The sequence below is a fragment of the Zeus faber genome (assembly GCF_960531495.2).
Source record: "Zeus faber genome assembly, chromosome: 20".
Taxonomy (NCBI): domain Eukaryota; kingdom Metazoa; phylum Chordata; class Actinopteri; order Zeiformes; family Zeidae; genus Zeus; species Zeus faber.
Window position 1 is genome coordinate 15,970,889 of NC_137207.1, and position 16,939 is coordinate 15,987,827.

Sequence of the window (16,939 nt, forward strand, 5' to 3'; positions counted from 1 at the left end):
TTATGTCGTGTCGCCTCCAAGCAGCGGAAAAGGCCTCAAAGCCAAACCCTGAGTCCCGCAGCCTTACAGATACCCCACGTCTGCAGGAAAGCCCCCAGCACCCCGCCCTGCAGCCACAGAAGAGCCGCCGGCCCTGGAAGCTGGAAGCCCGCAGCGCAACCCCCACACGCGGCCTCCAGGAGCATAACCTCGTCCCAGGGAGGCGCACACAAACAACCCACCCCCATGTGCAGGCACAAGAAACAGCTACAGGCGTGGACCACAGTCCCGGAGCCATGTCACGCCGCAGACAGAGCGACAACCTGCCCAGCTGGCCCGCCCAGGGGGCAAGATCGTAGCCGCCCGCCACATCCCCACCCACTTAGCCCAGGTACTCCTCTGCCTGAGGCCGGTAACAGATCAAACACAAAATAACGACGATCACAAGTCCAGAAACAAATAAGGATTTGATTTATGTAGGCCAACAAACCATAAGAGGTCTTAAACATCTTCAAATAATGTTAATAATGTTATTACCACTGTAAATTACCATAACAATCTGAGGTTACAGGTTATCTGTGACCCACATTCACATTTATCGCTCAAAAGTCAACTCAATGAGTGCATAATTCACGTGCAAAGTCCAAGCAGGGACTACATCTAATGCATATTCAAGCTCCGACTGTTTAATGGAACGTATATCAGAGAGCTGTGCAGGGGAGAGTAATATATACAGCCACAGTACTGGACTTGATTTCACTTATGAAAACTGAAGTGGTCAGTTTTTAGATTTTCTGGATGAGGTCTAAGCCCAAAGAAAAGCCTCTCGCTTAAGCAATCAGCGTGCCACACCGGCTTTTTATCAGAAGGGAATTGCTGAGACTCAGGGCTTTCAGTCGACCGAGCCGCTGTAAAGCCAGAAAACCAGGCACTACCTGTATAAAGTCGACTTTGATTTGTCAACAATAAATCCCTTATCTTAATTACCTTATCAGATAACAGTAATAAGCAGATATCTAATCTCCACAGCGGTGAGATAAGTGTTGAAATGCATACAGTACATATATGGTATAACTCCCATACCACACACGACAAAAACAAAATGTTACGCAACATTGATCTAAGAAAATAAACAAACTGCAATAATCTGAACAGATGGGGAAATTGATAAATAAATTAAACAAAGTTTCAATTACTTTCATGTTGGTGAGTTGGTATAATGTGCAATATTTAGCGGGAATTAAAAGGTTTTCTTTCTTTATAAGGGTTAGAAATTGCGTCACGTCTCCTTGGTAAAAACAGGAGGAAACAGAGACGATAACAGGACAACCGAGGAATTTGGAGGAGTCGGAGTAGAAGTGATAAGTGGATGGGATTTGTTTTCAGCTCGCCTCGACACTTCCAACGTGACAAAGGTTTCTTAAAAATGCGGCAAACAAATATAAATCAATCACTATAACAAAACCTGACCTGGCCTGACTAATCCCTACCTCCGAAAACACAAACACAAACAAAAGACCGAACTTGGAGTAGATTTGTGTAAAAGTGAAATTCACGTCAGCCGTAGAACAAACAAAGAGGATGTTTGTCGCGGTTTCAACGGCTGCTTGGTTGAAGCGCTTTATCTTAACTGCTGGTTGTAACGGGCGTTGTGTCACGAATATGACTCAAATCTGACTCTTGACCCCCTTCCTCCATACCTTTAGCACCTGGCCTTATAAAAGCCTCTGGGATGAAGGGACCTCCATGCAGAATCGTCCCGCCGCCGCCGCCGCTGCTGTCGACTCTGAACAGATCTCCACGGAAACAGTCACGGTTCAGCCACAATGTGGTTTTTAGTTTTCCTGCTCTGGCTGGTGGTGTGGGCTGCCGGAACGTACTGGTACCTCTTTGGGAAACCCAGTCCGTTCTCTCTGGAATCGGTGAGACCGCCGGGCCCTCGAGAATTTGACCAGAGGAAGAGGGACAAGGTGATCAAGCAAGGTGTGGTCCGGCTGAAGGAGTGTGTCAAGTATTCAGTGTCAGGTGGCGGCAGCGGCCGAATAACATTTTTGTTGGTTTGGAAAAGTCTGAAATGCTGTGATGTATTTCTTTCTTCAATTTGATTTGTTTCATTCCGAGATAACGCGTTACATTACACACAGTGCCTTCGACTTATGTCGAATGTGCATAGTTAATGCTCATTGAAAGTCTGGAATTTATATTTTGTGTGCAATGTTTTAGGAAGTGTTCAGAGTCAATGTGAAACATGGGCCGACCTTATTGACCTACTCTATACAATGTATTATATAACATTCTATTGCCGCTGCTAACAATTAACTATGCGGCACACTGTTTGTTCAATGCGTTCTGTACCATGTACCCTATATCTTTATTATGTCATGGATTTGCAACACACACATTAACTGCGGGATTGTGTTTCTTTTACATCAATCTATTCATTTTCTTTCCCAGCGTCTGTGTCACTGTGTCACACGCTGAAAATGACATGACAATATATGAGAAAACAACCGAAAATCACTCCTCTTTGGCATAAACTATGCCCTGTAAAGTTCTGTTGGACATTACATTAAAACTGTGCAGATTCAGTGAGAATATATATGAATACAGATTCATCATTATCATGCCTACAATGCTAAAAGCGGTGGAATTCATCCCAGAGGAAGGGTGGCACAATGATCCACGTCGAAATGGCGGATGGTTAATATATTGGAAACATGTCGACGAAATGAGGTTCATAGCTACAAAAGTATTTTTCAGTTTGACTTAGTTCTCACCTAACCCGAACCCATGTAATGTTGTATGTGGGCCATTAATACACAATAGGTTTCACAACTTCACCAGATAACACACAGGTGTTACTTTGATACGTGCCGTTTATCTCAATTAAATTATGGCCAATTGACAGAGTAATGTAATAAAACATATCAATGAGATGCAATATCCATATTTCATGACAGCCAAAGGCTTGTGCTGTTCAACATTAAGACTCATTATCTGCAGCACATTTATAGCACTTCCGGAAATCTGAGATTCACACTTCATTCATCCAATCAATTCGACGCAAGAGAGCCTCATTGATTGATGAGTCACTGATTGAAATGTAATGACTTCCCTGGATATAAAAAGCTTTATACTCTAAATGCCATTCAAATTCATGACCCAACTGATTCCTGTGCAGGTTTCAGCGTTGACAAGGTTCCTTCCAACCTGGACGTGATTGTCATCGGCAGTGGGATAGGAGGGCTGACGGCTGGAGCCACGCTGGCCAAAGCCGGAAAGAAAGTCCTGGTCCTGGAGCAGCACGACCAGGCGGGAGGCTGCTGCCACACGTACATAGACAAAAGCTTCGAGTTCGATGTTGGTAAGAGGACTCGTGGCTTTCTTGCTTAGTTGACCAGAACAGCTGTCTCACCAGCTCTAATGTAAGTACAAATTCAAGGTCCTCATTTTACTGTTCTCTCCCCGCCCAGGCCTTCACTACATCGGCCAGGTCCACGAGAACAGCCTGCTGCGCATCGCCTTCGACCAGATCACCGAGGGCCAGCTGGAGTTCCAGGAGCTGGACCAGCACTTTGACACCATCCAGATCGGCCTGGGCGAAGAGAAACGGGAGTACACCGTTTTCACCGGCAAAACCGAGATGGAAGCCCACCTCAAGAAGCAGTTCCCCAACGACACGGCCGCCATTGAGAAGTTCTTCAAAATCATGAAGGCGCGCGAAAAGTAAAACCAGCTCAAGTTTACTACAGTGTTTCCGTTCTTGTGCGTGAATAACATTTCGGTCCCGTCCCAATAGGTGTCGGCTAAGAAGACCCACTATCTGGCAACCCTGAAGCTGATCCCACAGTGGCTGTCTCTGTTCCTGCTGAAGTCAGGCATCGCGCAGCTCTTCTCCTCGATCTTCAGCCTCTCTGGGACGTGTGCAACCGATCTGGTCAACACTCTGACCAGCAACAAAGACCTCCACGTCATCTTCTCTTACCTTTTCTATGGTTGGTGGCATTGAACGTACTGTATCCATGCCATATTCACAAGACCTCGACCCTGACTTTGCAGCCTCTTTAATTAAATGCTTTGACGTAGGTCAGTTGAAATAGGCCACATGATACAACATGACCTTATCAATTTCTCTTCCGTCCTGGTTCACAAACTGGGAAGTGTTCTGGATAAAATGGAGGTGCTTCAGATAAGACCTTTTTCAGTCCACCTAACTGCTCACAATTGATATTAGAAAACACCGACTGAAGATTTATATTATGTATTTATCGACGTATGCGCAGGTGTTCCTCCAAAAGACTCCAGTATCGTCATCAACGCCCTCCTGATTCATCACTACAAAAGAGGGGCATACTACCCAAAGGGAGGTGCCAGTGAGATCGCCTTCCACATCATCCGTACAATTCAGAAACATGGAGGCAACTGCCTGGTTCGAGCTCCTGTCTCCCAAGTCCTGGTCAACAAGGACGGAGCAGCTTATGGTAAGAACAAACCACGACATCAACTATCGTTGCAACACAACTAATCGGTTGCATCCGTATACAACAGGGTTGGACAATATTTCTCAGGAAATTAAGAGATGCTCATGTTACATGACTTTGTAGCTTTGTAAATGTATAATTATGACCCAGTCAGGTCACCTTACATTTGGTCTGAAATGTGAGGCGAGGTTTTAGGTGAAAGTAAATTCATACAGTTTCAGTGTGTCCACAGTTTTCTTTAACAAAGGATTTTGGTAATAAGCAGATATTGGGATAATGATATATTTATTTATTTATTTATTCATTCATTTATTTATTTATGTTATTATTATTATTTTTTTTCTTTTTTTATAAAAAATAAAAATAATAAATTATTTTCAACCTGTCCTGCCAGAATGCTTGGCATACAACACAGAGTGTCATCTGTTTTAAATTAGAGTTTGAATATTCTGGAAAGGGGATTTTTTTTTTTTAAATGACCTATATGAATAGGATGTTCAATCATCGGAGGTGGCTGTAGGGTGTTCGTTAATTCGATTTTCACTTTTAGAGACTGCTCCAGTTGAAGGAATTGCAGGAAACGGTGACCACCGATATTATACCTTTGGATTAGTGTTGGGAAAAATGTAAGTGAATTGTCTTCAAAGATGCGTTCTAGATGAGTAATTCCCTGTCGTTTCCAAGACCTGAAGATCGGTCTGCCGGTTTGTTTTTTTAACCTGAAAATCGGCGTTGTGCCAAACTGGAGTGAATTTGTTTGGAGATAAAGAGTGACCGCTGAGTTTGTTGATTTTCCCCAGACTGACAGAGTAATTGGATAATTGTTTAAATTCCCACGCGATTATTGTGATTGAAAAAATAGCACGTAATGCCCGTTTATACCTCCCGGTATCTAAAGCAAGACTGAAATAAATGACCCCATCTCTACTTCCTTCTAAAAAGGTGTGAAAGTGAGGAAGGGCCAGGAGGAAATTGAGGTCCGTGCTCCTGTCGTTGTCTCCAACTGTGGGATCTTCACCACCTTCCAGAAACTTCTGCCCCCCCAGATCCAAATCAAGCCAGGTAAACGCCACTGACGGGTTTGATCGACTCATCATTTGCACTTCCGACCCCCCTTTGAAATACAAAAAAGCATAAGGACACAAGCGGTTCACACTCTGTTGCCTTATCAGCGGGGCCGTTCTCTTTTCATGGTAGATATTCAAGAAAGGCTGAACATGATGAAGCACGGCAGGGGATCTTTCTTGGTGTTCTCTGGGTTTGACGGAACCCCCGAGGAGCTGGGCCTCGTATCCACCAACTTCTGGCTGTTCAAAAATAATGACATGGACAACTCGTAAGTACGACAAGACCAAGCTCGGTGGTGAATGGGGATGGATCGACTTTCTTGTTTCAAAGTCTTGATGCTTCATTATCTGAATTATCGATACTTCTGGTCACAAAGTGTCAGTACTTCTGATGCTGGCCTTTTCTTAAAAAAAAAAAAAGAAAAAACGTTTTACTATTTACTTTTTGTGCAAAGTGTATGCGATGCCTAAATTTGGGGGGGGGGAATGAAATGTTGTAGAAAATGACACTTAACTTATGCCATCTCCCTCTTTTAAATCTATTTCAAAGGTTTCAAATCAATTGTATTGACAACTGCAAATTCTCACTGTGTAGATCACAAATATTTCCCTTTGGAGTACTGTATACAAGAAGGCTTTGAGAAGTATGGTTATTGGTTCTGGGCCTCACTAGTACTAGTATACTGAATTCTTCCCACAGGGATAAGTGTTGTCTTATTTTATCTTACTTGGTAAGAAGAAAATCACTATCAGCCATCCCTCACAACTGGCACTCACAAGGTGGTGCTATTGTATCATCATAAGTTAATGGTAAAGCGGCAGAGCTGACCATTATCATTTTAGAAGTGCTCGAGGCATATTTCATGCATTTATAACTTTAGCATTGTGCCCCAATTTATTCCACGTGAGCTGCTGAGTAGCAAAAAGGAAACGGCAAAGATATATGTTATTTTTTTCTATTTGCAGGATGGAGGAGTTCTTTGCAAGGAGCAAGGAGGAGGCACCAGATAACATTCCCATGATGTTCATCACAATGCCTTCCGTCAAAGACCCAGAGGCCAAAATCAGACACCCTGGTACAAAGTTACTACTGCTAGTACTTATTATATTCTACTACCGTCACTTCTTGTTTACTTCTGTAGTAACCACTACTGATACTACAAATATACAACTGCTCTACAACTACTTTAATACCCCTACTTCTACTACTTTTACTGTTTTACTGTTTCACTTTTACAACCATTAATGTCTGTATTACACTATAACAACTTTTACCAATGTTACTGTTATTATTACTCATGCTACTTTTACTACTACAATCACTAATATTACTGTTAAGTATGAGTCTGCTGTGTTCAACATTCTCAGGGAAATCTTGCATGACCATATTGACCATGGTGAAGTACGAGTGGTTTGAGGAATGGAAGGACACCGCTGTGCGCAAGCGGGGCGATGAGTACCACAAATACAAAATGAGATTCGCAAACAAGCTCTTTGACTGGGCCTGCACTTTATTCCCGAAAATCAGGGACAAGGTACGATGGGATTGGTGGCGCCCCCCCTGATGCCCCTGATAGAATGTCATAACAAAACAGGCAGAGATGGTGAATCCAGGTTGGGAAAGTAAAATTCGGCTCCGGGATTTTTGAGTCAACCGTGTGGATTTGCTCATTAGCAACAACCTAGAGGTCCAATTAAGTCTGTGATTCTCAACATGGAGGGCCCTCACTTTGATAGTCATTTAGCCACAGACCCCATAAGGTTTTGTATCTGGGACCCCAATCTAAGAAGTTATTTTATCGTTAGATATGATTGAGTCCAAATTTTCACATCTGTCCATATTATAGTTAGGGTGAACAGTCATTACTGTACATTTTCTGACGGTGCTAATGCTTAAATAACGTTGAAGTTGAACCGCTTTTGGTCATTTTGCTGGTGAATCCCAGGGACCTCTTGCAGGACCCCCGGTGGTCCCCAGACCTCGCGTTGAGAACCACTGTTCTAATCAGCGGAGTCCGCTGGATCAGTGAATGGGTGGAGCAAAACACCTGGCCGGACTTTTACTTTTTGAACCTGGAATGTCCCACCTCGGCAAGCATGTTCTTCATTCCCCCTCAGTTTTTATTGCTGTCTGCCATTTGTGTCTTTATTCATGTATTATTATTATTATTATTATTGTTATTATTATTATTTGTTAGAAGTGACATTAATATGCTTTTGTTCTCCAGTTGGTCTTCCAGGATTGTGCAACCCCGCTGACCAACATGCACTATCTCGGGTCCCAGCGCGGAGCCATGTACTCTGCTGAGCACAACCTGAACCGCTTCCACGCTGAAGCCGTGGCCAGGAACAGGTGCAACACCCCAGTGAAAAACCTCTACATCTCGGGTGAGTGCCGTTCGAAGACGCAGATATAGCCAGTACAGCACAGCCTGCCCCTTTTGTTGCAGAAACCAAAGGCGATGATCAACAATAGTAGCCGTGAACCGACTTACGAACCAACCTCGGGATCTTCAGTCTACACAGACAACTGTAAAAAAAATAATAATAATAACACTGATATTGCATGAGGCAATGATTACCAATTTGATTCTGCCCCTGCTCCTCCGCCAATTACTTTTTTAACGCGAAAATGTTTTTTGTTTTTTTTATCATTTTTTTTTTTTATGCTTTAAAATCATGCTCCCTTTCCATGCTCCTGCGAGGTCAGGCCATGGTGACGACACGGTTGAACCCGTTTCTTTGGAGCCACCCCTAGAGGGAAACAGCGACGGCGCTTAGACTCCAGTAAGACTGTGTCTCTGTTTCAGGCCAGGATGTGTTCAGCTGCGGCATAGCGGGCGCTCTGCACGGAGGGCTCCTCTGCGCCTCCACCGTCCTGGATCACATCGTCTACATCGACCTAATGCTCCTGAAGAAGAAGCTGAAGAGGAAGGCCAAGGAGTTGGCCCTGCTGGCCAAGAAGAAAGTGGAGTGAGAGTGCTCTCTGCGCCTCTCAATGGTGTTAGTTTGTAGAGTTGAGGTCTGATTGAAACCTTGTCCAAACTACTGTAGAGCCACACTGACCTTATTAGTATTAAGAGAGCAGGAATTAAGCCGCTAGCGTTTCAATGAACTTCATAGCGGTGGCGCGGCGCAAACGCTGCATCGCTGAAAAAACATATTAAGCTTCACGTTCATATAAGTACTGCATATAGTACAACAAAGTACATGTTGCATCTTATCAAACATATTATGTAACATAATGACCTTGATTTGCAGATGGCTTACAGCAAGCCAAATGACATCTCTGCAGCGCAAATTAAAGGAATTATGACAAAATACAACAAAATATTATAAAATGAAAGGCTTCAGCAGTTGCTCTAGTCGAATATATTGACGTTTTAACTCTCAATAATACAGTGCGGTAATCCAGTCGGGGGAAATATCGTCTGTGCCTTTCTAGTAGGACATTTTAATTCGTTCTTGACCGAAAACAATCCAACCCAAACCTCTTCTTAACCACAACCTTGGTGGGAATTCCTTACATATCATTTAGTGGAGAACAGAACTATTATTTGTCATGTGTCCTTCCATTAGGAAACTTGTGGATGACTTGTACAGCAAAGCCTCATCGGTAAACGTGTTTTGCTTTTAAAATGAAGCTTTAACTTAAAATGTTAAACATATGTTTTACTTAATATCTGATTAACTCATTTGTATATATTCAATATCTCATTTCCAAATGCATAATATAAGCTTAAGGGATATCTTCTATTCACAAAATCACAGGTGCAGTTGACATAATTTATTATTATCATTATCATTATTATTGTATTTGTGCGGGTTTTTTAAAGATATATTTTACTATTGTGTTCATCTGTCCATATAGTGTAATACTTTTGATGGGAAAGAAGCTTGCTCGGGGAATAAGATTTGTTCTTAAGGACCTGCCATTGCTGCTATGCTTCATGTCATGCCACATCACTATTCACTTTTCTGGAGTGGATAGAAGCATTTTTATTCTTGTGATGTAATGATCTTTGTACATCACATTCCATATTGACATTGTGACAAATCCTCTTCCTGTCCATTGTCCATTTTTATCTGAAATAACAAATATCATTTTAACTCAAATGTTGCGACCAAGCACATTCAGACCTTTACAGTTAGTTTTATAAACGTTGTGATTGGTGTTTCATCACATTTCCAGTAATATATTGCCATATACATTGTCATCTAAATTTAAAAAGGAGAATTGGATTATTATTAATAAATGTTTTTTAACGTTCAGACATGCCGAACATTGTTTTGATAATATTTACCCTCATCCTCCTGTGATGCAGTGTAATAATGTAAGACCATCGCGCAAATCTTTGCCCAATACCTGTTCCTAATACTTACAGAAGAGCTAAGAATTCAAAGAAATATTAACCGCATGTCTATAATATATTCATATTAATATTGTATATATGACACCTGTATAAAAGCTTCAGGAAATAAAGTATACTGCCTGAGGATGGATTCCACCCAGAAGTGGGCTTTCGAATAAACATTATTGAAATATTACTCCACCCCCAAGGGACCCTGGGGATGCTCCTGAGATTACAGGTTCCCACCTATGTTGTTCTGACCCGGCCAATAACCCCTGCGTTATTTGTGTAAGTGCCTGAATCAAAGGTGCGAGGGGGAAACCTCAGACTTCCTGCACTAAGTGAACATTTCCTTGGTAAACGGTGAGCAGATTGGCCGGCCCAAGCATGGACGCCGGAGATGAATGCCCCCTCTGTCCGTCCCCGCCGGTGGGATGCCAGCACCTTCCCTCACTCGAGGTCCCTCCGTCCCTCTGGTGTACGGCTCCGGCATTCACACCTTCAGTGTGTGTGTGTGTGTGTGTGTGTGTGTCTGGTGTGTCTGGTGTGTCTGGTGTGTGCGTGTGTCTGTGGCTACACACCTTTCTGTACTATACGCTTCTTTTATGGCCCAATCTAAAGTGAAATAGATGTGGAACACAGCAGGAGTGTGTGGCGTGAGTTAATGCTCAGCTTAAAATCCACTGCGTTGACTTTGACAACTTTCACTAAATAAAGGCCGAGATGTAAACATGCTATAAAAAAAAACAACTTCGCTTCAACCACAGCTATTATTAGAGACTGTCAAAGTGATCACATTTGTACGAAACATAAACACCGGCAAAGTGTTTGAGGAAAATAATTGCAGCAAGTGATTTTTGAGGGACACAGTAAAGTACCTTTATCAGCAGGCATGTCGTCGACAACCGACCGGCCTTGTATGGAGGAGTATGAAAACATTTCCGCAAACCAACCCCTTCCCCTTTTTTTTCCCCTGTGGTGGGCGGATCACGCGTGTCGGGGCTTGCTCACGGCTCTTGTATCAGGCGAGGCCGGGAGGAGGGTGGTGGGATGGGAATTACAGCGAGCCTGTCCTGTCCTCTCCACCTTATCTCTTCCACCGCGTTGCACACGCCCCGCTATCTCTCTTTTCTTTGGCACCCACCACACGCACGCACACGCACGCACGCACGCACGCACGCACACACACACACACACACACACACACACACACACACACACACACACACACACACACACACACACACAGTGGATAAGCGCCTCACCATTCCCACAAATGTTCTATCGACAGTAACATTATTTCGTCGAAGGTGAACGGAACAACTCCCCTCCGCAGTGCGATGTAACATGTTACCGTGTCTCTGATAGCCGGGGAGATAACGGGGACGAGGCCAAGTTCTGATCCCTCTTTTTTTGCAGTGCCGGACAGCTTTCGTTCCTTTCCAGATGCCGGCGGCTCCTCCCCCACACGGGGGCCGGGCTTGGCAGGCCGGCCCGCTGCAGCCTCCCACAGCTCCGACCGAGCCAGCGGCCACAGCTGCTTCCAATCTGGAACCCCTGTGTAAGAGGAGTACGAGCGAGTTCGGCCCGGCCCGGGACGGAGAGGAGGACGGAGCCCGAGCGTAACACCCGGCACCCACCCGGGGACTAACAACGCACGCTCAGGGTGCCACAAGCACAGTCACAGATTAAACCCGTCGGCACGTAATGTCTGAGCTCAAATCCTGTTGGGGTCCCCAGAATGAATCACATCGGGAGCAGATGTTTGGCGCGCTGTTTAGGTTAAAGCTCCGTCAGCAGAACACGTGACACCGACATTTCCCGAACCCCATCAATCTACCATGATGAAAGTGCCGAGGGAGCCAATCACACTGACAATGTTGAACCAAATATTGCACGTTCTTTAAAGTTGGGGGCACCCCCCCACAACGATTACAAGCAGCCTAACCCTTTCCAAATTGCCGATTTTCACTTCCCGTTTCAAAAAAACAATGTTTTCCTCCGAGGTGGATATTTACATGACGTCCTGTGCAGCCCAGCCCCGCTTTAAAAGGGCTCTGCTCCGAGTGGCTCTCGTAGGCCCCACCGTCTGAATCAGGTCTGTGGAATGTTTCTTGGCAAGGACCCGGACCTTTTCTTTTCAGCTGTTAGTAATATTTCCTGCGAGGCTGCGCTGCACATTTGATTATAAATTTCCTCGCATGTCGGAGTAGCGTGCGTGCGTGAATGCGTGCGTGCGCGCGTGCCTGCGTGTGCGCGCGACGGAGAAAGAGCCGCCGAGGCCCGGAGTTGGGAGGCGAGATTTTTTTGGTTTGGGCTGCGACCACCTCTTTTCCTGACGTCTAATCATGGTGATTTACATAATCGCTCTTCTCCTGTCTGCGACAAACGGTCGGCATTTACTCTGATGTGTAAACGTTACCCCCCGCCCCCCACCCACCCCCGGGAATGGAATGATATTCAAGCGACTATTTGTGCCCTCGCAGCCGTAGCAACCACATGACTAACACAAAGCGCCGGGGAATGACACCCTAGGCCGGAGGGGATGCATTTTCGAGTCTGCCGTGAGGACGCAGTCGCTCCCTGTATAAAAAAAACAAAACCCACATCCACAATTTGTTGACTGATCACTGTTCTCTCTCATGGATGCGGCTCCTCTTGGCTAGATTTCAACGCCTGCATCGTCGGGTGGGTTGGAAGGGCCGGGGACGCGAAATGAAATTCGGGACAGTGCCATGTAAACAACGGTGGGGGGGGGGGGGGGCGCAGAGAATCATTGTGCAAATATGACGTGCAGCCGGAGGAAGTTATGGAGGAAAGAAAACGGAAATAGGAAAATCCTTTTCGCCGACCGAAAAACAAACCAAGAGAGCCCGGTTGAGAGAAAGCGGGTTCCCGTTTCGCCCCCATCGGGAGCATGTGACGGCAGCTCCTCCTTCGAGTGGATGCTCCGCTGACAGTACGACGCAGGTCTCAAGTTTCACACCGCCCTCACCCTAACCCTAACCCTAACCCCTCCTTCACACCTCCACCATCAAGCATCTAATATGGCGTCAATGGGCTGGAGTCATCCCGGGGGGTGGGGCGGCTTGTGCTTAAGAGCTTGTTAAATGGGGGGGGGGGGCATTGTTGGCAGCCACATAGAGAAGCTGCACTAGAGGGGGCTCTACTGTGGTAGCAAACCCAGCCAGCCTTACATGGAGAAAAACCCTGAAAACCGATGAGGAGGGGGGGGGGGATGTTACCACAAATTTAAAACGATTGGATTGTTTGGATATGACGGTATGAACTGGATCGGATTGTATAAAAACCCGTCAGTGTCAGCATCAAATTCATCTTCAGAAAATGTTCTTTCCAAATTCTGGAATACGACAAACTCACAGTTTGTTGAGACACTCTGAGGTTTTTCAATATGGCATATAAAGGAATTGCCTTGAGCTTTGTGCACTAAGGGGCTTTCATGACATTATTATACCGTTCAATATGAGGGTATTTTTAAAATCAGAAATGATGAAATATTGTGTTGATATTGTATAAAATATCCCATAATTGCTGTGATAAAATGCATTCCTCCATATCTCGTCCTAAAACAGACAATACCCAAAATGGGTTGTGTTGTGCTGGTTTTTCCCTCCAAGCCCTGTTCACAGGACACTACCAAGGTTCGTGACACAAAGAGATGAGTCGTTGGCTGAGAACTTCAGCTTTGTGGGTTCGATGCCAGGTGAGCCTTTGAAAGGCAGCAACGTCTGTGTTTAGAGGCGCCTGGAGACCGACACCATAATTCAGATGCTGTCACAGGTTCAAGTCCTGATTGCTCCATCCAAGACCTGTTACTTGAATCAAGTGGTCAAGCCTCGTAGCACTCAGTGGCTGGAAGAGATGAGATGAGAACTTCAGTCTCGACGGTTCGATGCCAGGTGAGCTTTTGAAAGCGCCTGGAGACCAGGGCTGAATGTGGAGGTGACCTGGTCAAGTGGTGCTTCGGGTCCTCGTTTTTCGTTTTAGTTTTCCTCGCTTTATTAGACAGAGCGGTGCAAAGAGACAAGTCAATGGATAAGAATTATAATGTCAGAGGACTTGAGGGTTTGATGCCGGGTGAGCTTCTGCTTTACTGAATTGGCTGTTCAGTTACATGTGATACTTTCTGAAAGTGTCTCAATCATCATGATAGACGGTCACACTGTTAGTAGCACTCATTCATGCATCACCTATAAGATAGATAGATTAGACTAAACTACACAATTCCTGCAGAAATTGCGCACAGTGTGATGAGTGCACCTTCCGGTCAGTGAAAAGTCTCTTTCTGTCCTTCACCAAGCACCCGTGTCATTGCAGAAGCTCTTGATTATATGCTTGCTCATTGACACTAAAGCATGCCACCCAGGGAACATCTGATCTGATTAAGTGAATTACCTGTCACATTACTGGCATCACAAGCCAGAAGGTCATGGGTTCAAACCCTACTGACAACTGCATCTTGGATATGGCGTTTGTCGCCCATGAAGAACAACAGTGTACATGTAAATAAAGTTTATCTTAATTTCACTTTATCTTTCAGTTTATCTTGACTTATCTTATCTTAATGTGTAACTATATATGTGTGTGGTGTGATGGTGGAACAGTGGTTAGTGCTCCACCCTCACAGTAAGAAGCTCCTGGGTTTGTACCCCACTGGGTGGCATCATGGGTGTGCTGTTGCCCCGTGTATCACATGTTCTCTGTTCCATCCCCACTGCTCAGGATCTTGGCCATGGGATTCCACTGTGATTAGCAAGTCTTCACGTTGATGTACCAGTGGATATGCTCTTTTGAAGAACACAATAACTCCATGGTAAGTGCGCCAGCCTCGCAGGAAGAAGGCGCCGCGTTTGAACCTCTTGGTGAAATTTGTAGTATTCCTCTTCCCCACATTGATAACTCAAGCTTATATTTGCATGTTCTCTAATCTGTGACCTGGTGGCTCAGTGGTGTGTGGTGAACAAGGTTCCTGGTTCAAACCACACTCAGGTATTTATGGGGTTGAGTTTCATAAACAAAGCTGCAGTCTGATTTACAAAAATCCAAATGTGACATACATGACCTCACATCATTCATTTCAATGAAAACAGCTGTTTTGATTGTCGAATATTTAAAATATTTATGGTTTATATTAATGCTTGATTGTCAATATATTTATATATTTTCCGGGATTTTATCATAATATCATGATATAGTTTAATGTTGACTTCAAATCTGCATCAGTGTAAAGAAATTAAATTTATGAACTTCATAAAATGTTATAATGAATGCTTCATTCAGAATAATATTTAAGATTGAAAATATAAAATATTTGAAATATCTATCATTTCCAGAGAGAAAAAGAGACTTCTGACAATGAACAAAAGACAAACTTTTTGGAGGAATTGTTTGGGCATTACGCTGATTTTGTCACACAGACCTGGCAATATGGTGGAGTCTCCAAAATCCTCTTCCACAAATCCACAAGTCCCTTTTTCTCTCTCTTTCTATGTCTCTGTCTATGTCACCCACAGGAAAGAGAGGGGCAAAAAACCTTTTGCAGTGTATTAAAAAACAAAATCCCAAAAGGTTTTCTACTTAATTCCAAACATTACATGCATTCACTATTTATATTGAAAAGCTGTTTTGATTCTATTGAATATTTAAAATAGTTTATGGTTTATATAAATTCTTAATGTAAAATATATTTACATATTGTCTGGGAGTTGATAATATCCTGATATAGTTAAATGTCGTCTTTAAGACCGCAATGGAGTAATGAAATGCAATTTCAGAATATCTATCATTTCCATGACTAATCATTGTTTCTCAAATATTAATTCTGTGTGAACACTATAAATATATTGCCACTATATTACCAATCAAGCTTATTGGCAATAGTTTTTTTTTTTAATGGAAAACAAGTTTTGGGATATTTTTTTAATACACTGTGAAATGTTTTTTGCCCCTTACTTTCCTGTCTTTCCATGTTCTTTGTGATAATTATTTTATTGAAAGTATAATTGTTCATAACATTTGAGGGTGGCCCAGCCGCCCTAATGCCGCGCCCGCCTCCAACACTGAAGTCTTTATCCAACGACGTATCTCTTTGGGACGGAAAAGTCAGGAATGAACGTGTGACGGCAGCGTCTGAACCATCACTGCACCAGGCCTCCTTCACGCTCAGTCCTGGTCTCCGGCTGCTTTTTGACACACCTTTGGGGTGCTGCCTTTCAAAAGCTCTCTCAGCATCCAACCCCCCCAAAGTCTTCCACAAGCAACTTCCCTCTTTGAGCCAAGGAGACTTACCATGAGATGTGGGTCTCCTCCAGGAATCTGATCAACGCAGCAATGGTGGTGGCAGACAGTGACGGACAGACAGACTTTTATTTTGTGAATGCGTGAATGAATTTGCCCATCACCTGTCTATATCATATCAGGTGTAAAATGGACATTTCCATGAATGATGTACAATAACATAAATAAAAAAATACAGAAAAACACTTCAGGGTTTCCTCATCATCCTCATCAATAAGAAGTCACAATTAACATATGATGGAATTGACAGGATATAATCTGTACAATCTTGAAGAAAAAGTCCTACATTGTAATGGAATGATACATATTTATGAGGTGAAAGAAAAACATTGTTCTAATGTTTTCTATTCAAATAAATCCATTTATATTTGGAGGTAGGAGTACGAACAGGATCAATACAATTCCTAATCAAAGAGTATGAACACTTTGCCCAGTAGAGAGATCCCGTCAGGGGCTCTAAGTTCGCGGGTCACGCCCTCTGTTTGTTTATCTCTGCTCTTTCAGTTCCAGATTCGAGTCTCAGTTAAATGACTCCTCAGTCATTTAATATAGTATTTAAAATAGTATTTAATATATGCATAACCTTTTCCCATTTTCGTCTTTTAACTGAGTAAAGAGTGTTTTAATGGTTAGTTAGTCAGTTCATTCGGCTCTGCTCACGGAAAATAAATCCCTCTAACAGTTTTTGTTTACTGGCCACGCTTGCATTAAGTGATGTGGAGAGGGGCCTCGCGTTGGTCCT

The 16,939-nt window shown here is 43.7% G+C and overlaps 1 protein-coding gene across 1 annotated transcript; it reads left to right on the forward strand.

Annotated features, from left to right (window-relative positions):
- Positions 1–1,805: 1,805 nt before the first annotated feature.
- Positions 1,806–8,504, forward strand: LOC307245582 (inactive all-trans-retinol 13,14-reductase; the record flags this gene model as incomplete). The annotated part of the gene is made up of 11 exons (XM_080021226.1): positions 1,806–1,962; positions 3,161–3,343; positions 3,453–3,694; positions 3,779–3,974; positions 4,263–4,460; positions 5,403–5,522; positions 5,658–5,796; positions 6,494–6,603; positions 6,896–7,062; positions 7,756–7,915; positions 8,338–8,504. The coding sequence occupies 11 exons, from the start codon at positions 1,806–1,808 to the stop codon at positions 8,502–8,504; spliced, it is 1,839 nt and encodes a 612-aa protein (XP_079877352.1).
- Between the last annotated feature and the right edge of the window lie 8,435 nt (positions 8,505–16,939).